Source organism: Symphalangus syndactylus, chromosome 6 (genome assembly GCF_028878055.3).
Source record: "Symphalangus syndactylus isolate Jambi chromosome 6, NHGRI_mSymSyn1-v2.1_pri, whole genome shotgun sequence".
NCBI classification, from domain to species: domain Eukaryota; kingdom Metazoa; phylum Chordata; class Mammalia; order Primates; family Hylobatidae; genus Symphalangus; species Symphalangus syndactylus.
The window spans coordinates 71523803-71550657 of record NC_072428.2 but is presented as its reverse complement, the minus strand read 5'-3'; the positions used below and the strand labels follow the sequence as shown (position 1 = coordinate 71550657).

At 36.1% G+C, this 26855-nt stretch overlaps 1 protein-coding gene across 1 annotated transcript in view; it reads right to left on the bottom strand.

Moving 5' to 3' along the window:
* The window catches only part of LOC129483953 (N-acetylated-alpha-linked acidic dipeptidase 2-like), a 61198-nt gene that overhangs the window by 1371 nt on the left and 32972 nt on the right, over positions 1-26855 (bottom strand). Inside the window, exons 2-7 of the mRNA XM_055281366.2 lie at positions 25222-25331; positions 22474-22745; positions 21650-21761; positions 4247-4433; positions 2658-2759; positions 1159-1284 (exon numbers count right to left, since the gene is read on the bottom strand). Coding sequence (XP_055137341.2) covers positions 1159-1284; positions 2658-2759; positions 4247-4433; positions 21650-21761; positions 22474-22745; positions 25222-25274 — 852 coding nt within the window. The 5' untranslated portion in view covers positions 25275-25331. The remainder of the gene's footprint in view (positions 1-1158; positions 1285-2657; positions 2760-4246; positions 4434-21649; positions 21762-22473; positions 22746-25221; positions 25332-26855) is intronic.

Genomic DNA, 26855 nt, shown 5'->3' with positions numbered 1-26855 from the left:
CCAAACTGGCCAAGAATAGGAAAATACACCCTGTGAGATACTAAATTCTTCTTCACCAAAAGTATTGCAGCAGAAGATGGATAACAGTCTTGATTCATAAAAAAGCATTCCAATATTTAGAGAACACCCTGTTATATCACTAAGAGTACAATCTGTCACAACTTTTTGAAGGAAAATTGATGATGTCTATCAAAATTTTGAAAGAATATACACTATTATTTAGCCATTTAATTTCTATGAATCTATACTACAATAATCTTCACACAAATTTCTGAAGCATATATGGACAAAGATGTTCACAATGAAATTATTTGTAATAGTAACAAATTCAAGATAAGACAAACATCGTCAGTAGTAGAATGGTTAAATAAATGGCTTGTCAATTCTGTGAAATACGATGCCATCATTTAAAACAGTGAGGTAATTAATAAGCAGTTATATAGAAATTACTAAGTACCAGCCACTATCCTAAGTGCTTTCAAAGAAAGTCATTTAATAAGGACTCTGTGAGATTGGTGCCCTCGGCATTCGCATTTTATATATGAGGAAACTTTGCAACAGAGAAGTTAAGTAACATGCTCACAGCAAAATATCTAGAAAGAATAGGAGCCAGACTAGACCAGAACCCAAGTGATAATGGATCTAGGTTTCTATACTCTTAAACAATGTATTACATAACTCTCAACATGTGGACATGAAGAATATGAGTCATGGCTGAATGAAAAAAAATAAAGTCTTATAATATAGAATGTAAAAGTAAATAAATAAATATATGTAAAATGGGCATATAGGGACGGATGTATTTATATTTCACAGAATTAGGTTTGAAAAAAGCTATTAAGATTGATTATATCTGAATAATGAAGTGGGTAATGCAGAGGAGCTTTTCATTTTTTACTTTATATAAATTTCCTTCAATTAAATTTCTAAAAGCAAATATTACTTTTGTAATAAAAATGATTAGAAATAATTTTCTTGTCCAGGTATGTGAGAAAACATAGAAACATGAGTTTCTGTGTACCCATGGCAAATAGGAAAAAAAAAAAAAGAAAAGAAATGTTTGAAAGCAATTTGGAAACAGAGAAGCAAGCTGGTCATTTACATTTACAGAATATATATATCCTCTCATTCTCTGTAGAAAAATAAATAATACTGTACTTTATTTCCTCTGAAGATTTTTCCATATCTTGCAATAACAATCTTCCCAGTACAGTGGATGCCCATCTCTCTTTCTAGTTTGAAAAAGTCTTCAGTGAGAGCATAGTTCACATATACAAGATTTCCCTATAGGGAAAAGAAAATATATATAATACTGCTAAAATTAAAGAAAAAAAAACAAAAGATAAGTTTGCTTCACAATACTGCATCATCAAAAGTGTTTCTTTATTTGGGGAATAATAAACAGACCCACGGTAATTATGCAGAAGTCATTAGAGAATCTTTTAAAATCCTGAAAAGGTTTAAAAAAGGATAATGCATAAAAGTTATTTATTTGTTTATTATTTTGGAGACGGAATTTCACTGTCCTCCAGGCTGGAGTACAGTAGCACTCCCTCGGCTGACTGCAACCTCCTCCACCTTCTGAGTTCAAGTGATTCTGCCTCAGCCACCAGAGTAGCTGTGATTACAGACATGTGCCACCACGCCCACATAATTGTTGTATTTTTTAACAGTAGAGATGGGATTTCACCATGTTGGCCATTCTGGTCTTGAACTCCTGACCTCCAAAGATCTGCCCGCCTCAACCTCCCGAAGTGCTGGGATTACAGGTGTGAGCCACCGCACCCAGCCAGACATATCTAAACAGTATGTCCTGTGTTGAAGAAATTATCAGTGTATAAAAAGCCACAGGGAATAGAGTAAATAAATGTCATTTTAAAGATCCTAACTATATTTATTTAATTTCCAACCATTGCATTAATTTAAGAACCTCTATGGTATGATCTGTAAAATCCTATCTATGAATCCATAAAATATTCAAATTATGAAAAATGGAAAGAAGCTTGTAAAAACACCTACTGCTGGGCAGAAGCAGTGGCTCATGTCTGTAATCCCAGCACTTTGGGAGGCCGAGGCAAGCAGATCATCTGAGGTCGGGAGTTCGAGACTAGCCTGACCAACATAGAGAAACCCCTGTCTCCACTTAAAAAAAATACAAAATTAGAAGGACGTGGCGGCATGCACCTGTGGTCCTAGCTAAGCGGGAGGCTGAGGCAAGAGAATTGCTTGAACCTGGGAGGTGGAGGTTGCAGTGAGCCGAGACCGTACCACTGCACTCCAGCCTGGGTGACAACAGCAAAACTGTCTCAAAAAAACAAAACAAAACAAATATAAAAACAAACTAACAAAAAAACACCTACTGCCTCACTGAAAGGCATGTTCAGCAGTTTGTTATTTCAGACAGTGGCAACTCCTTCAGCAGGGTCAGTTTTTAATGTATTTGTTTTGTTTCTTTTTTCTCTGTCTGGTGTTCTCTTCTATTTTATTTTATTATAATTTTTTTTAATTTGAGGGATGAGGTTTTCATAGTACTGAATATCAAACAATGAACCCGCATGAATGATTCACCTAATTTCCTTGGTTTTAGTCCTCTATACAGGTTTTACATTGCAAAAGAACCATTTAAAGACTTGGATTACAAATGTATTTTATTTTACCTCTGGCATGCCTTGGGCTGAGAAAGCATTATATGGTGGCACAATATCTGTAACATTCTCATAGCCATCTGGTGGTGGTTCGAGGTATGATGTTTTGAAAATCTAGCAAGAATTAAAATATGTCAAGTTAGAGAGAAAAATTCCAGATTATTATTAAGATATAATTCATTTTGCCGTCAAGTATATACTTCAGATTAAGCATCCTGGAACTAGGTTATATAATTAAATAGATAAATTACACTGACAACAATGAGAAAGAGCCTTGTCATTATTAATGTCTTCCTAATAATAGAAACTTTTATAAATGCATGCAATCTCAGGTAACCAAAAGTTTCCTTATAAAGTGTAACAGCAGAGCTTCAAAGGTGGCACTTTGGTGATCCTCTTTTTTTGACTATGCCTATTCAGCTTCCTTGGTGGGCTCCTTTTCTTTCATCTTTATTTAAATAATATTTCCCCATGTTTCATCCCCAGCCCATTGCTTGCCTCTGTACTCCCTCACTGCGAGACTTCATTAAGTATCAGAATTTTACTAGTAGCTAATATGCTTATGATACTTACCTTTTCAGATTCATATATTTAAATGTTTGGTGGTTATTTCATCCTGGATGTCCAAACTCAACATGTTAAAATTCAAATTTATCATCTCTCACCCTGGGCCTGCTTTTGATCTGCATTTCCTACCTCTATTAATAGCTTCAGTCATTAGCCACTCACACCAGACAGTCGCGGAGTCATCCTCAACTCTATCTTCCCCTCCTTCCCCAAGTCAATCACTAATCATGTCCTGCTAATACATTTCCTTACTATTTCTGAAATCCATCCCTCTTCCTCATTCCTACTAACATCCTAAAACTTTATTATCTTTTACCTGGACTATTGTCTTAAGACAACAACTTTAACCCATTGCTTAGCCTAGGTGTAATCTACAGAGGACCTTGTCTATCTAAAATGCCCCTCTAGCCACATCCTTCCCCTGCTCAGGACTTGTCATTGGCGCCCATGAACTGAAGTTGAAGCTTCTTAGGACAGCATATACGCCCTTCTATGATCTGTTCCCAGGACATATTTACCGGTTTATCTCATATCATGGCCTATTTTGTATTTTACACTTTTGAAATACAGAAAATCATTACATTCTCCCAATAATACTAAGCTAATATATGCCTCCAATCCTTTGCCAATATTTTGTCTTTTGTTGAGAATTCTCTTATCCTATTTTGTCACATGGTTATCTCCTTACGTCCTTTCATGACTCACATGTCAAGACTTCAGGAAACATTGTCTAACTCCCAGGCTGGGCTGAGTGACCCTTTTCTCTGTAAATAATGAACTCTAATCATAATCTTCATAGCACTTACCATACTAATTTGAAGTCTGAAGTATTCCATTGTCTGCCTCAACTTACTTAGGCAAAGGAACCATGTCCTAGTCTCATTCTGGCCTCAGGACTTAACACCATGTTGAACACATAGTGGATACTGAATAATTCACTATTAACAAATTTCTACTTTTACTTGACCCTACATTACAATCCACATAAAACGGTTGGATTGCAAAATATAAAAGGTACCAACAATTTCACATACCACAGTTTCATGTTCATCCACAATCGATATACAGTTGGCATTTGTCTCATTGGGGTAAGATAAGAGGACATCATAATGAACCAACTTGGGTGAATCTAGTCCAGATTTCTTCCACTGGGTTTGAATTTTGTTGGCAAGCAAGAAATTTTGTTCTGTTCCTGCCAGATGAGGAAGCTTTGTAAAAGAACTAAAATGAAAATAAAATATAAGAGGGTGTTAAAGACTATGCTCAGACGATGTGCCTAAAAACTATTCTAAATGCACTACTTATGCTTCGGGCATTAAGTTGTCATTCCTATATGATAGATAAAAGAAACACAGCTAATGCTACCAGTTTCTAGATAGGCCAATTTTTAAGTTATTTGTGTACAACTGCAGTTTTCATATTATGCTTCCTCAGAAAAGAACACATTCCATGGTAGACACAATCAGCAAAGACTCAGATATGAGAAGACAGCCTGGAAGAATGTCATACTTCTATACCAATAATGTTCCTTTTTGCTGCTTGTCAGAGAACAGAGACATTTTGGAAAGAAAATTAGATCTTAATATCTCGCGGGGACCAACTTGGGCACTTCCACGTTTAACTTATGTATTTCTACTGTTGATTGTAGCATGTATGCAGTTGTTTATTTATCTCACTGATGTCAAAGTCCATGCATTTTAATTTTTCATATCCCCTAGTGCTTAGTTCTTGTCTTTTACCCAAAAAGTGCAGGCTTGCTGAATTTAATTTGGGCAGTGTTCTCTTGGTTCTGGATGTAAATGGGTTGTAACATTTAAGTGACCTCACAAACATAGTTCTTAGTGAGATTTATTTTACTTGGGTTGAATAATATTTTTAAAGTCCCTGGCCAGGCATGGTGGCTCACACCTGTAATCCCAGCACTTTGGAAGGCCGAGGAGGGTGGATCAACTGAGGTCAGGAGTTTGAGACCAGCCCGGCCAACATGGTGAAACCCTGTCTCTACCAAAAATACAAAAAAATTAGCCAGGCATCATGGCAAGCGCTTGTAATCCAAGCTAGTTGGGAGACTGAGGCAGGAGAATTGCTTGAATCTGGGAGGTGGAGGTTGCAGTGAGCCGAGATCATGCCAATGCACTCCAGCCTGGGTGACGGAGTGAGACTACGTCACAAAAAAAAAAAAAAAAAAAAAAAATTAAAGTCACCCATCATCAGTAGAACAAAAATAAACCCTTTAAAAATTTTTTTGTTAACCAGACAACAGCCACAAAATATACAGCAGTAAAAGGAAATTAACATGTATTGAAAACCTGTTGTATGACAAGCACTCTACATTCACTTTCACATGTGTTTTCTCATTTAATCATCACAATCTTTCTTCCATCATCCCCATTTGGCAAATGAGGACACTGACAGAGTGGCCGAATAATCTACTCATAATTTTACAGCTAACAAATGCTGGAACTGGAATCCAAAATTGTAGTTATCTGATCCTGAGAAATAATGATGTTTCTAAATAATTCATCTGCTGTTATTACCCATGTGCTTAAAATTCTTCTACAACTCACTGTACCCTGCATTAGAAAGTTCACACCCCAACAAGGCATCTAAAGCACTTTTAGGTTAGATTCTCTCTTCTGTCTTTTCAGATTAATTCCACATCGCTCTCTTATAAACTCCTCTACTCTCTGTCACTGAGTATACTTATTTTTCTCATAAAATGATTATGATCTTTACTATCTTTTAGCCTTTGCACAATGTCTTATCTCAGCCAAAAATATTGTCCCATCTACCTGAATCTTCCTCTATCACCACTTCTAATCACTCTCTTTTCTCATCTGCAAACTATAATCATCCATAAGGACTCTTCAAGCATCATCTTCTCTGAGAAGGTGTCCTTCTCTATATCAGAAAATGAAAACTGCAGGTATCAGATGTTTAATTTCTTACCATATTTATTTTTTAAAAGTACAAATGCGTTCAGACAGAAGTTATTTTATATGTATAGGAATAAAAAGGCAAAACGGCTAGAGATATTTAATTTCTACTTTATACAATTCATTATTTTTGTTTCTACATAGAGCAGATATGATTCTTGCAATTAGAAAAAAATATATGTATTTCCTTAAATTAGGAGGGAGGATTAGCCACGAATTTTTTGCCTCCCATCTTTTCAAGAACTCCCTGAAATGAAATAGAGAAGTACAGAAAAAGAGTAGGAAGGTATAACATCCTTTATTTTATATCAGGGTTTCTCTCCGTATGGTCTCAAGATGGGCATTACAGCTCCAGGCATACATATTCACCCAGTAACTTCAGGAGAAACAAGTACAAACTGGAACAACTATTCCTTCTTTTGTGTTTAACAAAGGAACATTTTTGTAGAAGATCTTAGCTAAGTTTTTCTCCCATCTCATTAGGCAAAATAGGGTCATTTACCCCTTCTCAAATCAATCATTGCCAGAGGGAGGATAATGATTGGCTTATGGACTAATCAAGAGATTCCTGGGCTGGGAGGAAGGTAACCTTTACTGAACACATACCCTCCTGAGAGAGGGAGAACACTCACAGTTGAGGCTCTGTTAATAAGAAAGTGGCTGGGAGAAATACAATTGTTCCCACATTTAAGCCCTTTAACTCAATCTTCAAGCCCTCCTTTGCCTTCTAAACTCTTCTGCTGTGTTCATTTACCCTTTAGCTCTGCAATCAACAATTCGCTTATCTCTTCAGCACCTTCTCTGAATGTTTCCTTGACCTCCTTGTCTTTCTTTTCTGTTTTTTTTTTTTTCGTTTTTTTGATGGAGTTTTGCTCTTGTTGCCCAGGCTGGAGTGCAGTGATACAATCTTGGCTTACTGCAACCTCCGCCTCCCAGGTTCAAGCGATTCTCCTGCCTCAGCCTCCCGAGTAGCTGGGATTACAGGTGCATGCCACAATGCCCAGCTAATTTTTTGTATTTTTAGTAGAGGTGGGGTTTCATTATGTTGGACAGGCTAGTTTTGAATTCCTGACCTCAGGTGATCCACTGTCCTTGGCCTCCCAAAGTGCAGGGATTACAGGCGTGAGCCAACGTGCCCAGCCAACCTCCTTGTCTTAACTGGTTTCCTCTGAGGACCCTGCTCAGCTGCAGGCTGTTTTGTTTTCCATGACCCCATATATCTCATGGCTAAAGTTCAGCTAGGAGGCCTTACTCTCCACTGGCTGTTTCAAATATATCTCTTTTTTCTTCTTTCCAAACTAACAGCTTTTTTGAAGCTTACAACAAAAGTCACCACCCACTACACCTTCTAGGTATGTACTGTCATCTACAAAACTTTGGGTCATGCCTCTTCATTCATTAAAGTTGGGGGCCCCTAATATGGTGTATTTCCCTCTATCCCTGTTCTTGTCATCATTCTTGGTGTGTAATATTTGTATGTGGTTGGATGCAAAAGAAAGGAAAATCAACACCAACAAGATATTTAATCATCACGAAAACCATTCAAAGATTGTTTATCAACTTATGCATATTATACACTAAAGCATAATACTAATAATATAAATAGAAAATGTTAATGTTTAATCAAGAGCATCACCATAATTTAGTTCTGATACCTCACGTCATTTTCTAGGAGCTTTCTTCTGGACACTTGATGATACAGTGCAAATACTTCAATAGTGTTAACATCTTACCTGGCCTTTTAAGTTAAGCAAATTTAAATGTAAGCACTCTGTCTCACTTGATAAGACATTCATGGCTGGGCACGGTGGCTCATGCCTGTAATCCCAGCATTTGGGAGGCCGAGGTGGGCGGATCACCTGAGACCAGCCTGGTCAACATTGCAAACCCCGTCTCTACTAAAAGTACAAAAACTAGCCAGGTGTGGTGGTGGGAGCCTGTAATCACAGCTACTCAGGAGGCTGAGGCAGGAGAATTGCTTCAACCTGGGAGGTGGAGGTTGCAGTGAGCTGAGATTGTGCCACTGCACTCCAGTCTAGGCAACAGGGCAAGACTGTCAAAAAAGAAGAAGAAGAAGAAGAAGAAAAAAAAAACCTCTGCCATTCTACTCCATTGCATGAGCTATATATAGACTGAGTCTCTCTTCAAGTGATGTTCATTCCTACTCCTTCTTTTCCTGTATCATCAAAAAAGCACCTCGCAACAGACATTTTGAACTAACCTCTTGATATCTGATGTGCCTTGATAATACATAAGCTGAAATTTAATAAGAACATTATAGCTGATTTATTCCTCATTACAATAGCTCACTCGAGTTCATCCATAGACAATAACATGGAACCTTGTGATCTCAACAGCACAGATGGGTAGAAAATAGATATACTACTCAACTTATGGTGAGGTTGTGTCCCTATAAACCCATTGAAAGTCAAAAATATTACTAAATTGAAAATGCATTTAATATCCTGATAAATCCATCATAAAGTTGAAAAATTCTAAATCAAACCATCATAAGTCAGGGATTGTTAACTGTAGTGTGTATGTACTTCACTCGGTATATCTGTCTGTAGGGTTTAACTGGAGTATCAGAAGAAAAGAAGAGAAAGAATGGTGCAGAAAAATATTTTAGGAAATAGTAAACAAGACCTTTCTAAATAAATGGAAGACATAAATTTCCATTGTCAAGAGGCTCAGAGAGCCTAAACAGGCTAAATTTAAAGAAAACTATGCCTAGACACATAGTAAAACTGCCAAAAATCAAAGACAAAAATGATACATGTTACATGATTTAATGACTGTAAACTTCTCATCAGATAACATAGCAGCTAGAAGACAGTGAAACATTTAAAGTTCTAAAAACTTCATGTGTATTAGCGGAGTCAACCCAGAATTCTATATCCAGGAAAAATATGTTTGGAGAATAAAGTTGAAGTAAAGAATTTTATGGATGAAGAAAAACTAAGAATTTGTCACCATCAGACTCCACATTACAGGAAATACTTAAGGAAGTTATTCAGACTCAACAGAAATAGCACAGGGCAACCTAAATCTTCAGAAACCAATGAAAAGCATCAAAAATGATAAATATCTAAGAAACATGAAATACTAATTTTAACTTTAACTGGTTTACAATACATATACACGTTCAAAGAAAAAATATAACATTAATATAGCATTATTTTTTGAGGTTTATATTTCATGTATGTATGATACATATGACAGCTACTTTATAAAGGATGGTGGGGGAGAGAGTAAATGGATATACAGAAATGTGAGTTTCTCCATTACATATTAAGTGACACAGTAGTAAATTTAAGAATACAGTGAAACATTATAGATGTATTATATAAGTTTTAGAGTATCCACTAAAAAGTATAGCCAAAGAGGTATAGCCAAAAGATAAATTGAAACAAAATAAAATTTCGTATATTTTCCCCACTATCCAAAAGTCAGAAAATGAGTAAAGGTACAGAAAGAAAACAGAAAACAAACCATAAAGTGGCAGACTTAAGTTTAATTATATCAATCAATAACTATATTATATGTTAATGGACTAAATACCCACAAGGCAGAGGTTACCAGAGTGGATAAAAAAGCAAATATCTATTATATGCAGCCCACAGAAGGCATACTTACATTAAGATTACAAAAATGAGTAAAACAGCAAATGACAACTGTGTTCTCTCTATAGAGGGTACACTTTATTTCTAATGAAAGTGATAGTTAAAAGTAAGTAGATGGAAGAAGACATCCTATATAAACTTAAGTATTAGAAGGCTGACATGGCTCCATTCATATGAAATAAAATAGACTTAAAAGATTATTACTAAAGATAACTAAGCACATTTCATAAAAATAAAAGGTCATTCTGTTTTGAAGACATAACATCCATGTGTATATGCCTAATGAATGAGCCTCAGAATACATAGAGCAAAAACTGACCAAATTAATGGGACAAATAGACAATTTTGCATTCGTGGAGAAAACTATAACATAGCTCTGGATTAAATTTGACCTCCTCCCAAATTAGTAAAGAAATAAAGGAATTACCCTACCAACCAGCTAAAAAAGAAAAATCATATGATCACATTAATTGATCCAGAAAAAGCACTTGACAAAATACAACACCCATTCATGATAAAAACCCTCAGCAGTCTTGGAATAGAGGGGAGCTTTCTTAACTTGACAAAGAGCATCAACAGAATACCGACAGCTACATCATACTTAACGGTGAAACTAAATCTTTCTCCTTAAGATTAGTAAAAAGAAATGAATGTCCATTCTTACTATTCTTATTCAACAGAGTAATGGAGGTTCCAGTCAGCACAAAGAGGCAATTATTCTTAAAAAAGTAAAAGACATACAGATTAGAAAGAAAAAAGAAATGAAACGTTCCCTTTTTGAAGATGACGTTATTGTCTACATAGAAAATTTCAATGAATCTACAAGAAATCAACCAAACCAAACAAAGAAACCAAACTCTTTCCCACCTTCCAGCCAAGTCTAGTGGCTCACATTTGTCATCCCAGAACTCTGGGAGGCCTAGGTGGGAGGATCGCTTAATACCAGGAGTTTGAAACCAACCTGGGAAATATGGCAAGACTCTGTCTCAGAACACACCCCCAAAACCAAAACAAACAAACAAACAAAATTTTCTTAGAGTTCAGCAAGGCCACAGGATGCCACATCAATACACAAACACAACAGTATTTCTATATGCTAACAACAGTTTATGTGGAAATTCAAATTAAAACACAATATAATTTGCATTTGCTCCAAAGAAAATGAAAGATGCAAATCTAAGAAAGCATATAAAGCATCTGCTTAATGCAAATTACAAAATGCTGATAAAAGAAAGATGATCTACAACTGGAAACACACCACGTTCATGTAATAGAAGACTGGACACAGCAAACATGTCAAGAATTCCCAAATAGCTCTATAGGATTACTGTAATTCCTAGCAAAGCTCCACAAATAGTTTTTTAGACAAATATGTGTTTATTATATATTTTAAATGAAAAGGTAAGGGATACAGTATAGCTACAATAATAGTTTAAAAGAATAAGGTAAGAGAAAACATTCTATATTTTGTTAAAATCTGCTGTATCACTTTAATAATCAGGACAGTACGGTACTGGATAAATAGGGCAGAATATAAAACCCAGAAGCAGAATAAGACCCTGTCTCTACAAAAGAGAGAATCTAGAAATAGACTCACACAAATACACCCAACCAATTTTTAACAAAGGTGCAAAAGCAATTAAATGAAAGAAGGATAACATTTTAATAAATGGTGATAGAGCAATTGGACATTCTCAAGCAAAAGAACAAACTCAACCTAAACCTTACATCTTTAAGCACAAAATAACTCAAAATAGGTCAGAAACTTTAACGTAAAAGGTAAATTATAAACCTTTGCGGGAAAAAAGAAGACAAAATTGGTCAAAGTCCAGATCAAAGGGTTCTTAGATATGAACCCAAAAGCATGATCCAAAAAGAGAAAAATTGATAAATTACACCTCATCAAAATAAGGTTTTAACTTCTGATCTGCAAATGAGGGTGGGCAAATAGACAAATTACAGACTGGAAAAAAATATTTGTTCACTGCATTTCCAACAAAAGACATATCTAGAATAGAACTGACCCTTGAAACATAGGTTTGAACAGCATGGGTCCACTTATATATGAACTTTTTTCAATAAATATATTGGAAAATTTTTTTGAGATTTGCAGCAATTTAAAAAAAAAACTCATAAATGAACCACATAGCCTAGAAATATAAAAAAAGAACAGGTTTGTCATGAATGCATAAAGTACATGTAAAAGTATTTTATCATTTACTGTTTTAAAATAACATGAATCTATTATAAAAAGTTAAAATGTATCAAAATATATGCATACACTTACAGACTACATGGTGCCATTTGCAGTCTAGAGAACTGTAAACAAACATAAAAATACAATATAAAGTCATAATTATGTAAAATTAACTGTAATACATTGTGTACTGCAGGAATACATTTGTAGCAACAGCTTATTGCTCTTGCAGTGAGCTTGTGCGATGACTATCTGCTTAAACCACTGTATGATATTAACCATATCCCTAATCATCACTACGTGAACAGTTTGTTTCTCCAGTAAATTGCTTACGGCAGTTTAAAAAATGATCTCCCACGGTTCTCATGTAGTTCTCACCGTGTTTAGTATAATACTGTAAACCTTGAATAACACCATGGGATCCATACGAAGTGCCACTAATGATACATCATAAGAAAAAGATGAATTGCTTGGTATACCATAGACTGAGGTGTGCAGCTGTGATTGCCCTCCATTTTCAAGATAAATCCAGCATAAGGACTACTGTTAAAAAAAAAAAAAAAGGAAAAATTTCTGAAGCTGTCATGGCAGCTATGCCAACAAGTGTGAAAACCTTGTTCTTTTGCAAATTACCTTTTTTTCTTGTATTGAAAATGTAGCTTTTATGTGGGTGTAGGATTGCTATAACAAAGGCATATCTATAGACTCTAATTAATGTGATTTGAGAAAAAGCAAAGTCATTCTATGATAATTTAAAGCAAACGGAAGGTAAAGGTGGAGAATAGTATGCCTGCAAAAGATGGTTTGATAAATTTAGAAAGAAGTTTAACTTTTAACCTGTCAAGATAACAGGAGGAGGAGCTTCTGCTCACCAAGAGGCAGTGGACAAGTCTTCAGATGACATTAAGAAAATTACTGAGGAGAAAGGGGATATCTGCCTGAAAAGGTTTTTCAATGCAAATGAAAATGCCCTATCCTGGGGGCGGAGGGGGATGCTACAAAGGATATTTAAGAGTAAGGAAGAGATGTAAGCACTGAGATTTAAGGCTGGAAGGGATAGGCAAATTCTACTGTTTTGTGCAAATGCACTTGGGTTTATGATAAGGGCTGCCCTTATCTATGAAGCTGCTAACCCCCAAGCCTTGAAGGGAAAAGATAAACGGCAGTTTTCAGTCTTTTGGTTGTACAACAAGAAGGCCTGGACAACAGAAACCAATGTTCTAGATTGATTCCACACATACTTTGTTCCTGCAGTCATGAAATACCTTGCCAGGAAGGGATTGTCTTTTCAAATTCTTTTGGTATTGGAAGACACCTCTGGCTACCTAGAAACCCTGAGATCAAGTAGTCTACTTGCCCCCAAACACATCTCTCTAATTTGCCCCCTAGATCAAGGGGTCATAATAACAATTTTAAGGCTCACTGCACTCTATGGAAAAGATTGTCAATACTATGGAAGAGAACCCTGAAAGAACTTAATGAAATTTTGAAAAAAATTACACCACTGAAGATGCCATCATTGTTATAGAAAATGCTTGAAAGCCATCAAGCCCCACACAACAAATTCCTGCCAAAGAAAACTGTGTGGAGATGAGGTCATGGCTTCACAGGATTGATGACAGAGCCAAACAAGGTAATCATGAGATTGTGAATATGGCAAAAAAAAAAAAAGGTTGAGGGATGAAGGGTTTCATGATAGTAATCTTGGAAAAATTCAAAAGGTAGTAGACACCAGAAAAATTAACAGAAGATGATTTGATGGAGATGAATACTTCTAAACCAGTACCAGATGATGAGGAAGAAGACAGAAGAAGCAACGCCAGAAAACAAGATGATATTAGACAATCTGGCAGAAGGGTTTCCATTATTCAAGACTGCTTTTGACTTCTTTTACAACACGGTCCTTTCTATGATACAGGCACTAAAACTAAAGCAAATGATGGAAGAAGAACTGGTAGTGTATAAAAATATTTTTAGAGAAAAGAAAAAGTAAAAAACAGGCATGATGTCTAAGAATTGAACAGAATGTGACTGCCTTTCCTGACTCCCCTTCTCTACCTTCTCTGCCTCTGCCATCCTTTAGACAGTAAGACCAACCCCTCCTCTTCCTCCTCCTCCTCACCATACTCAATGTGAATATGGGATGAAGGCCTTTATGAAAATCTACATTCACTTAATGAATAGTAAATGCTTTTCTCTTATGATTTTTTAAAAATCATTTTCTTTTCTCTAGCTTACTTTATTGTAAGAATACAGCATATAATACATATACAAAATACATGTTAATTGTCTATGTTATTGCTAAGGTCACTAGTAGGCTATTAATAGTTAAGCTTTGGGGGAGTTAAAATTTATGTGTGGATTTTTGACTGCATGGGGTTTCAACACCCTATGCCCACATTATTCAAGAGTCAACTCTATATAAAGAACTCTAAAAACTCTATAGGGGGGTTGAGGATGGTGGCTTATGCTTGCAATCCTAGCACTGTGGGAGGGTGAAGTGGGTATGTCACTTGAGCTCACGAGTTCGAGACCAGCCTGGGCAAAATAATGAGACCCTGTCGCTACCAACAACAAAAACAACAACAAAAAATAAACAAATAAACAAAAATTAAAAAAAAATTAGCTTGGTGTGGTGATGCATGTCTGTAGTCCCAGCTACTCAGGAGGCTGAGGTGGGAGAATCCCTTGAGCCTAGGACATGGAGGTTGCAGTGAGCTGAGATCGCAACACTGTACTCCAGCCTGGGTGATGGAGTGAGACTCTGTCTCAAAACAACAACAACAACAACAACAACAACAAACACAAAACTCCACAGGGGAAAACAACTTATATCTAAATACAAAATAAGCCAAAGCTGTGAATAGACTTCTAAAATTATTTCTTTATTTTTAAATTTTATGGCTACCTACTACTTGTACACATTTATAGGGTATATGTGATATCTTGATAGAAGCATACAATAAGTAATGATCAAATCAGAGTCGTTAGGATATCTATCACCTCAAACATATATCATTTCTTTGAGTTCGGAACATTTCAAATCCACTCTAGTTATTTTGAAACATACAATAAATTATTGTTAACTATAGTTGCCCTATTGTGCTATGTAATACTAGATCTTATTCCTTCTATCTAACTGTATTTTTGTACCCATTGAACCAACCCCTCAGTATCGTCCATCCTCCTCACTACCCTTCCAGTTTCTGGTAACCATCATTCTATTCTCTATCTCCATGAGATCAATTTATTTAGCTCCCACATATGAGTTACATCATGCAATATGTGTCTTTCTGTGACTGGCTTATTTCACTTTATATAATGACATTTAGTTCCATTTGTGTTGCTACAAATGATAGGATTTCTTGCTTTTTTATGCTGAGTAATAATCCATCCTGTATATACACCATAATATTTGTTGATGGAAGTTGATCATCAGGTTGATTCGGTATCTTGGCTATTGTGAATACTGCTGTGGTAAACATCAGAGTCCATATATCTCTTTGGAATTCTGATTTCCTTATTTTGAGGTAGAAACCAACCAAACCAAACAAACAAACCAAACTCTTTCCCACCTTCCAGCCAAGTCTAGTGGCTCACATTTGTCATCCCAGAACTCTGGGAGGCCTAGGTGGGAGGATCGCTTAATCCCAGGAGTTTGAAACCAGCCTGGGAAATATGGCAAGACTCTGTCTCAGAAAAGTCCCCCAAAACCAAAACAAACAAACAAACAAAACTTTCTTAGAGTTCAGCAAGGCCACAGGATGCCACATCAATACACAAACACAACAGCATTTCTATATGCTAACAACAGAATATGTGGAAATTGAAATTAAAACACAATATAATTTGCATTTGCTCCAAAGAAAATGAAAGATGCAAATCTAACAAAGCATATAAAGCATCTGCTTCATGCAAATTACAAAATGCTGATAAAAGAAAGATGATCTACAATTGGAAACATACCACGTTCATGTAATAGAAGACTGGACACAGCAAACATGTCAAGAATTCCCAAATAGCTCTATAGGATTACTGTAATTCCTAGCAAAGCTCCACAAATAGTTTTTTAGACAAATATGTGTTTATTATATATTTTAAATGAAAAGGTAAGGGATACAGTATAGCTACAATAATAGTTTAAAAGAATAAGGTAAGAGAAATCATTCTATGTTTTGTTAAAATCTGCTATATCACTTTAATAATCAGGACAGTACGGTACTGGATAAATAGGGCAGAATATAAAACCCAGAAACAGAATAAGACTCTGTCTCTACAAAAGAGAGAATCCAGAAATAGACTCACACAAATACACCCAACCAATTTTTAACAAAGGTGCAAAAGCAATTAAATGAAAGAAGGATAACATTTTAACAAATGGTGATAGAGCAATTGGACATTCTCAGGCAAAAGAATAAACTCAACCTAAACCTTATATCTTTATGCACAAAATAACTCAAAATAGGTCAGAAACTTTAACGTAAAAGGTAAATTATAAACCTTTGGGGGAAAAAAGAAGACAAAATTGGTCAAAGTCCAGATCAGAGAGTTCTTAGATATGAACCCAAAAGTATGATCCAAAAAGAGAAAAATTGATAAATTACACCTCATCAAAATAAGGTTTTAACTTCTGATCTGCAAATGAGGGTGGGCAAATAGACAAATTACAGACTGGAAAAAAATATTTGTTCACTGCATTTCCAACAGAAGACTTGTATCTAGAATCTAGAATAGAATTGACCCTTGAAACATAGGTTTGAACAGCATGGGTCCACTTATATATGAATTTTTTTCAATAAATATATTGGAAATTTTTTTTGAGATTTGCAGCAATTTAAAAAAAAACTCATAAATGAACCACATAGCCTAGAAATATAAAAAAAAGGTTTGTCATGAATGCATGCAGTATATGTAAAAGTATTTTATCATTTACTGTTTTAAAATAACATGAATCTATTATAAAAAGTTAAAATGTATCAAAATATATGCATACACCTGCAGACTACATGGTGCCATTTGCAGTCTAGAGAACTGTAAACAAACATAAAAATACAATATAAAGTCATAATTATGTAAAATTAACTGTAATAAATTGTGTACTTCAGGAATACATTTGTAGCAACAGCTTATTGCTCTTGCAGTGAGCTTGTGTGATGACTATCTGCTTAAACCACTGTATGATACTAAGCATCTCCCTAATCATCACTACGTGAACAGTTTGTTTCTCCAGTAAATTGCTTATGGCAGTCTAAAGAATGATCTCCCATGGTTCTAATGTAGTTCTCACCGTGTTTAGTATAATACTGTAAACCTTGAATAACACCATGGGATCCATTCAAAATGCCACTAATGATACATCATAATATAAAGATGAATTGCTTGGTATACCCTAGACTGAGATGTGCAGCTGTGATTGCCCTCCATTTTCAAGATAAATCCAGCATAAGGACTATTGTTAAAAAAAAAATAAAACGGAAAAATTTCTGAAGCTGTCATGGCAGCTATGCCAACAAGTGTGAAAACCTTGTTCTTTTGCAAATTACCTTTTTTTCTTGTATTGAAAATGTAGCTTTTATGTGGGTGTAGGATTGCTATAACAAAGGCATATCTATAGACTCTAATTAATGTGATTTGAGAAAAAGCAAAGTCATTCTATGATGATTTAAAGCAAACGGAAGGTAAAGGTGGAGAATAGTATGCCTGCAAAAGATGGTTTGATAAATTTAGAAAGAAGTTTAACTTTCAACGTGTCAAGATAAGAGGAGGAGCAGCTTCTGCTCACCAAGAGGCAGTGGACAAGTCTTCAGATGACATTAAGAAAATTACTGAGGAGAAAGGGCATATCTGCCTGAAAAGGTTTTTCAATGCAAATGAAAATGCCCTATCCTGGGGGCGGAGGGGGATGCTACAAAGGATATTTAAGAGTAAGGAAGAGATGTAAGCACTGAGATTTAAGGCTGGAAGGGATAGGCAAATTCTACTGTTTTGTGCAAATGCACTTGGGTTTATGATAAGGGCTGCCCTTATCTATGAAGCTGCTAACCCCCAAACCTTGAAGGGAAAAGATAAACGGCAGCTTTCAGTCTTTTGGTTGTACAACAAGAAGGCCTGGACAACAGAAACCAATGTTCTAGATTGATTCCACACATACTTTGTTCCTGCAGTCATGAAATACCTTGCCAGGAAGGGATTGCCTTTTCAAATCCTTTTGGTATGGGAAGACACGTCTGGCTACCCAGAAACCCTGAGATCAAGTAGTCTACTTGCCCCCAAACACATCTCTCTAATTTGCCCCCTAGATCAAGGGGTCATAATAACAATTTTAAGGCTCACTGCACTCTATGGAAAGGATTGTCAATACTACGGAAGAGAACCCTGACAGAACTTAATGAAATTTTGAAAAAAATTACACCACTGAAGATGCCATCATTGTTATAGAAAATGCTGTGAAAGCCATCAAGCCCAACACAACAAATTCCTGCTAAAGAAAACTGTGTGCAGATGCGGACATGACTTCACAGGATTGATGACAGAGCCAAACAAGGTAATCATGAAAGAGATTGTGAATATGGCAAAAAAAAAAAAAAAAAAAAGCTTGAGGGATGAAGGGTTTCATGACAGTAATCTTGGAAAAATTCAAAAGGTAGTAGACACCAGAAAAATTAACAGAAGATGATTTGATGGAGATGAATACTTCTAAACCAGTACCAGATGATGAGGAAGAAGACAGAAGAAGCAATGCCAGAAAACAAGATGATATTAGACAATCTGGCAGAAGGGTTTCCATTATTCAAGACTGCTTTTGACTTCTTTTACAACACGGTCCGTTCTATGATACAGGCACAAAAGTAAAGCAAATGATGGAAGAAGAACTGGTAGTGTATAAAAATATTTTTAGAGAAAAGGAAAGGTAAAAAACAGGCATGATGTCTATGAATTCAACAGAAAGTGACTGCCTTTCCTGACTCCCCTTCTCTACCTTCCCTGCCTCTGCCATCCTTGAGACAGTAAGACCAACCGCTCCTCTTCCTCCTTCTCCTCAGCCCACTCAATGTGAATACTGGATGAAGGCCTTTATGAAAATCTACATTCACTTAATGAATAGTAAATGCTTTTCTCTTATGATTTTTTAAAAATCATTTTCTTTTCTCTAGCTTACTTTATTGTAAGAATACAGCACATAATACATATACAAAATACATGTTAATTGTCTATGTTATTGCTAAGGTCACTAGTAGGCTATTAATAGTTAAGTTTTGGGGGAGTTAAAATTTATGTGTGGATTTTTGACTGCATGGGGGGTCAGCACGCTATGCCCACACTATTCAAGAGTCAACTCTATATAAAGAACTCTAAAAACTCCATAGGGGGGTTGAGGATGGTGGCTTATGCTTGTAATCCTAGCACTGTGGGAGGGTGAAGTGGGTATGTCACTTGAGCTCACGAGTTCGAGACCAGCCTGGGCAAAATAATGAGACCCTGTCGCTACCAACAACAAAAACAACAACAAAAAATAAACAAATAAACAAAAATTAAAAAAATTAGCTGGGTGTGGTGATGCATGTCTGTAGTCCCAGCTACTCAGGAGGCTTAGGTGGGAGAATCCCTTGGAGCCTAGGACATGGAGGGTGCAGTGAGCTGAGATTGCAACACTGTACTCCAGCCTGGGTGATGGAGTGAGACTCTGTCTCAAAACAACAACAACAACAACAACAACAACAGCAAACCAAAAACTCCACAGGGGGAAAACAACTTATATCTAAATACAAAATAAGCCAAAGCCATGAATAGACTTCTAAAATTATTTCTTTATTTCTAAATTTTATGGCTACCTACTACTTGTACACATTTATAGGGTATATGTGATATCTTCATAGAAGCATACAATAAGTAATGATCAAATCAGAGTAGTTAGGATATCTATCACCTCAAACACCTATCATTTCTTTGAGTTCAGAACATTTCAAATCCACTCTAGTTATTTTGAAACATACAATAAATTATTGTTAACTATAATTGCCCTATTGTGCTATGTAATACTAGATCTTATTCCTTCTATCTAACTGTATTTTTGAACCCATTGAACCAACCCCTCAGTATCGTCCATCCTCCTCGCTACCCTTCCAGTTTCTGGTAACCATCATTCTATTCTCTATCTCCATGAGATCATTTTTTTTTAGCTCCCACATATGAGTTAGATCATGCAATATGTGTCTTTCTGTGACTGGCTTATTTCACTTAATATAATGACATTTAGTTCCATTTGTGTTGCTACAAATGATAGGATTTCTTTCTTTTTTATGCTGAGTAAAAATCCATCCTGTATATACACCATAATATTTGTTGATGGAAGTTGATCATCAGGTTGATTCGGTATCTTGGCTATTGTGAATACTGCTGTGGTAAACATCAGAGTGCATATATCTCTTTGGAATACTGATTTCCTTATTTTGAGGTAGAAATGCAAAATGATGCCACCACTTTTCACTTATCTTAGGCATTTTCTTAAAAAGTTAAACTTATGCTTATCATCAAACTCAATCATTTCAAGAGAAATAAACCACATATCCACAGAAAGACTTGTAAACATCTGTTCATAGCAGCTTTATTCACAATAGCCAAAAACTATAACCAACCCAAATTTCCATCAACTATACATTGCAGTATATCCATACAATGTAATTCTAGTCTGCAATAAAAATAATGAACTACTAATACATGCAACAATCTAGATGAATCTCAAAATCATTATTCTGAGTAAAAGAAGCTACATACGAAAGAGCATATACTCTATGATTCCATTTAAATAAGATTCTAGGAAATGCAAATGAATCTCCAGTGATATAAAATTGATTAGTGATTGCCTAGTGCCAGAGATGGAGGGGGATGGGGAATAAACTGCAAAGGGCATAATGGAATATTTTTGTAGCGTGATGGAGGAGGTGGTATGTTCACTATAGCATACATCTGTCATAACTCTCAAATTGTAGGCTTTATAGGGATGCAGTTTATTTTATGTAAATTATACTTCACTAAAGCTGATTTTAAAAATTAACACCCATTTGAAAGAGTCTGAATACAGAAATAAATATCATGGCCATTGTTCTTAAGGAGTTTATGATGACTCCCCCAATTTCCACTGTTTTTCATGGTTAGAAGCTGGAGGAATGGCAATGATTGTTTTTGGTTTCATTTTGTCTTATTTGTAAACAACAAATTTATACCTGCAAGATGGGATAAAGGTTTAACTTTTGGCAGACAGAATCAGACACTTTGATCACTTTTCCACTAAATCACTTAGTCAACCAGCATCTAACTTTCCCTGACAGAATACGGTATCTAAAAAAATTGCTGATTAAATCCCAGGCCCTGATGAACAAAGAATAACATTCAGTGAGATCCAAAGTTACATGAAGTTGAAACATCTCTTAATAAGCCAACCAGATACTTTTTGTTAGATAAAGTTAGGGAAGAAACACCTACTTTTATAACATTGTAACAGATTTCACCCTAAGAGTGGCATAGAGACATTAAAAAAAAAACAAAAAAAAGTTAAGTTGATGACTAATATGTAATTTCACACAGAGAAGACTGTCCTCATGCATATCACCAGGTATAATATGCTTCTCACTGTGATATTTTAAACATGATTTTTAAGATCAAATACGTAAATAAACTTACCGAAGAAATGATTTGATGTTTTCAGCTTTCATTTCAGATACCAGTTCCCACCGTATACTTTGATGATAGCGCATACAAGTGGTTATTTCTTTGAGAGGCTTAATAAACCAGGCTGAGGAAAAAAATACACAAACATGCACACATATACACAAAATCACTTCGACTTTATTAAAACCAGAAGCCACCCCTCTCTCCTTCCCCACAAAAAGCCTTTATCTGACAAATAGATCATGGTGAGCTTTAAAAAATAATGTTCATATTAAATGCAGAAAACCTGTAAATTCTGATATGTAATATAATTTTGAGATGCTTAAAAGGAGTTTTATTTAAGAGAAGCTCTTTCATTTTCTCACTTTATGCATGAAGGCGTGGCTTTTCTTGTTCTTCCCTGGATATCTAGTCCCTGACACATAGGGAACATTCCACAAATATTTATTTACATATAGAAAAGGGTTTTGTTTTGTTTCGTTTTGCTTTGTTTTTAGTGCTGCCCGTATTAGTTGAAAGTTTTGACTCACTCATGTTGCTTGGAAATAAAACGATTTTTTTTCATCCCTGCAGATAGTGACAGCTGTAGGTTGTCTCTAGTGAACTCAGGGAACATTTAATAAATTTGAATTTCAAGCACACTTTGTCTGTTAGGAAGCCCAAAATACATTCCATCTGGTTTCTAGTTTTGCTGAAATTTGCAGAGTTTATCATATCTAGCCCAGCCGGCCAGGGCTAGCGCACAGCCCAATCCCTTCCGGCTCCAGGATTTCTCCCTTTATCTCTGCAGAGAATCACGAGCCCCGGAGTCAGGAGAGAGTGTTTCGTTCACTTACCCACCATAAATCCCACCAGGAAAGATGCCAGCGCAGCAGCCAAGCACATCCAAAGGTACAGACGGCCCCTGGACTTCGCCATGGCTTCTTGAGGACTGAGCTTGGGGCGCCTGCTACATTGGTGAGCTTCGGGGCTGCAGAGAAACACAGAGCGCGCTGGCAGGAGGCTGTGAGCGCTGAGTGACCTCCGCTGACTTTCGCAAGGCCACGCCTCCGCCCTACCCGCTGGGGACCTGTGGTCCCCAGGGGCCCTCGATGGGGGAAAGGAAGCCCTGCAGAGGGAAGAGGCATTCTTCCTGTTGGCGGACAACTTCCATTCTGTGGATCCCGCAGTAAACCGGACGTAGTAGGTGGCGGGAGCTGCTGAAAATGTCCCTAATTATTTCCTAAGGAACTCGACGGCTGTTTGCCACGCCCATCCCCCAAAAAGCCCAATTTCGGCTCAGAAGTGAATTTAAGTATTGCTTTTCCTGATCTATTGGTTATTCTTCTTCCAGATTCTCTGCTGTAATTTCCCACTCGTCAAACTCGGAAAGAATTTCTGGTCCTGCCTGGGTGCTCCGCTGTTAAAGCTGTTAACACCACTAATACCTCAATCACTGTCAGCATCAAAATCGATGGGATTGCGCTCTTTTGTTCCCCTTTACTTAAACAAAACTCCACATTTCTGTAATTCTGTTCCCACTCATTTAACTGAGGTTTTTACCTGCCTCACTGGAATGTTTTAAGTTCACATTAGTAAAAGTAATCATTGAAAGGACCTTGCACTGCCAGTAGTTACTGAGAGTAGGCTCTTCATGCTGAAGCTCAGACACCAATTTCCCAAAATATGGTGCTTTGACATGCTAAACCGAAGAAACCAGAGGCTCTCTCTCACAATACCCCTCTCTTCCAGCTCCTCTCTCTCAATCCTTTGTCTCTCCCACAGCACAGAATAAAGCTGTTCTCTAAAGTTCCCTTATCTGCCTAAAGTCCAGAACTACTAAAGGAAAAAACAAACAAAGAAAAAAAAACTGTTTCTTTCCTGAGTTTTCATTAACCGAACTAATACCTCAGGAAGAAGGACTGCAGTCTGTCAAAACAACTGGCAGACTTCTGTCACAAACCATTGTCTGCCCTGTAAGGCCAACAGATTTTGTCCCAGGCCATTGTATATTCTTCAAGCCCATTGAATTCCCCTAAAATTTATTTACTACCCTCCTAAAATTATACACACATTCCCATCTTCCTTTCCTCTAAAAAGATGGGTATATTATCATCTGCACCTCATTGGTTATTGGGTAATCATTCTACTATGATTCCCCTATGCTATCCAGTTCAATAAATTTGTAAGCCTTTTTTTTTTTCTAATAGTCTGCCTTTTATGAGTTTATTTTCCAGCAAAACTTCAGAGGGTGAAGGGGAAGCTTTCCATTAACCCCTACATTAACAATGGCCCCTGTCTTCACCATATTACATTCATGAAGCATTTCTCTTTAAAGATGGGTTTGCAAAATAGTGGCCATTGTAAATACCCTGCATCCAACCATCTCCCCTCAGAGAAAAATTTTAGGAATTTATGATTGGCTTCACGTATCTAACCAAAAGTAGTTTTTTCAGAAAAAGCAAAACTGCTGAGTTGATTTCAAAGATGGTAATATATCTAGGATAAACTTCACAGCATTGTCTGCAGCCCTGATGGCTTTAGGTAATGCACCTTTGCTCCTAACAAGGGACTGGAAGAGTCAAGTTTATTTTTCTGGGACATAATTTTTTTGTTCTTGTATTTCATTGGCTATGAATTGAACATAATTGTTGATAGGTATGCCTAATGACCTATTTCTTGAAACTTTTGTAGCATACCTGGTACTTAACTTTGAAGCAAACCTCCATAATGAACTATTGATTTCTAAATGTTTGCATGCAATTTAAGTCCCAACTAACTTCAGCTTTTTCAGCTACTATCCCGTTAGACATTCCTTGACTGATTGTGTTTTCTATTTTAGAGAGAAATATCTTTCAAAAAACATTTTCATAACAAAGTAAGTTTGTTCCCCCTTATATGCATACACACAACACCATAGATATGGAATTAGAATAGAATTATTCAAAAGGTTCAATATCCAGTGAAGTAACTGAACCCCTCAAATACGGCTTAAGAAATATTTTGCAAGAGCACTCAGAATTATTTTTATGTGTTGCATTATGAAATTATACTGGGATTTTAATAACTCTCCAGTGTTTAACAGGTGACACATAAAGGTCTCAAACAATATCAAATGTTATTTTTGTACATATAAACATTTTGGGAATTGATTGTGTAATTTTTCAATTTTTAGACTCTTGGCTTTTTCTATTTGCTACCCATTGGACCATTCACTGTTGACCACATAGCCCTCAGATCAAAATTATCTCCAGGAATAGATTTACTAAAGAAAGATAAGGTAGAAACTAATGAATAACGTTGCTAAGCTATTTATTAAATTTATTTTTTCCTGCTCATTTTCTGTTTTTTATTGCTAATTGAAGTTTGAGTAATAGAATAAATCAATGCATTATTTAACACAGTTTGCCAGTTTGAATAATCTTCCTAAATTAAAATTAGATTATTCATTCAACCAACATTTATTGAGAGGCTATAACATGCCACACATTATGCACAATTCCAAGAATATGATCCTTGTTTTTATGAAGCCTATAATTCAATGAGAAGGCAAACATTGAATAAAAAAATTAAATGTAAAGAGTTCCAAGAATGAGCAATGTTACCTCAAATATGACTGTCGTCTCTGTAGGCGGCATCTGCAATCTTCAAAAGCCATTGTAAAAAGCCCAGTTAGCTGGCTCAAAAAGTCTTTGTCCTTTTGTCAATATAGACACTGCAAGCATTCAAAATTCTATGTTAATTAAGTTTGTAACAGAAGGCTGCTATCAAAAAGTAATTCCTAATTGTTACCATCTTGGCAGATACTTGTACTTTGCAAAGCACACTTAGCAAAGCAACACTGTTGACGTAGGGCAATCCTTTTCAATTTCTCCATCAAAGCTAATGGTATATAAAAACTTTTAGTATTGAAATCCAGTCTCTCAATGAAGCTATTTGACACATTTGACCTGCTCAGGATTCAGTGAGCCTGTAACATAACAAAACTCACCACTTCCTCCATTTAAGTTAAATTGCTCTTATCTAAGCATTTTTTCCTCCTCTTCTCCATCATAGCAGAGGCAATTTTGTAACTCTGAAGCTCAAGTTCCTTCAAACAGGCTATGGCAATGTTTGAAAACAAAGTGTCATATATGTACTAATAAAGCAGTATATATAAATTTCACTTGCAGAATTAAGCTTTAATTATTAAGCTTTAATAAAAAAGAATAGTGTTTAACTTGATGATAAAGTGATGAGATATTTGTCAAACCCACAGTCTCACCAGGTGCTGTGCCACAAAATTTCAGGTTTTGCTTGAAAATGTTGCCTTCTTCTGCATATGTGAGGCTCACTGTATAGATACAGACATTATGTCATTAGTGATGTCACAAGGTGGCATTACTAGAGAAATGAATAGGCCCACATGATTTTGGGGTCATCTAGAAAGCAATGTTCACTTTCAAAAATGTGAATGGTTGATGTTATGATAGCTGTGATTCAGCACAAGAATTATATTCCAGTTAGGTATTTGTTTCTTTTCTCTTTTATAGGAGAGGGTCTCACTATGTTGCTTCAGCTGGTCTCTAACCCCTGGGCTTAAGCAATCCTCCCAACTTGGCCTCTCAAAGCGCTGAGATTACAGACACGAACCACTGTGGTTAAGCATTTTTAAGATTCTGGGCTACAAAATTGTCAAAAATTAGTTTCAAACATAAAATAAGATGTTAGAAAATTAGTACATCAAACAAGATACCAGAACCTATATAACAGAGGAGAGGTGAGACAAAAGAAGTCTAGATAGTGAGAAGAGGTAAAAGACTGATAAAAGTGAGAAGAAATTTTAAAAGAAAAGCAGAAACCATGATTGGATGATTTCCTTCTGATGTCATAATTACTCTACTCAACAATAAATGTAGAAATTACAAAAGACCTACCAGGTTAATGTGTAAAATAGACCATGCATACCTTCTCATCAACATAGGATATGCCTCCTATCATGCTAACATTCTAGTTGGAACCTTGACACTGGTAAGTTGTGTAACTGAGCCTTTAAACAAGATTTTCCAACTTAACATTGCTCATCCCTCATCATTAAAATGCACCTTCAAGCTATTTTCCATGATAGTTTTAACTAATAGTGCCATAATTAGAGTACCTCCAGTGCTATTCCTTTACAAACTCTCATCCTATAGCCTCATTTACAGCTGCGGTCCCTGTATCCCTTTAGTATCATTTTATTGTGTATAAATGCCTTTAT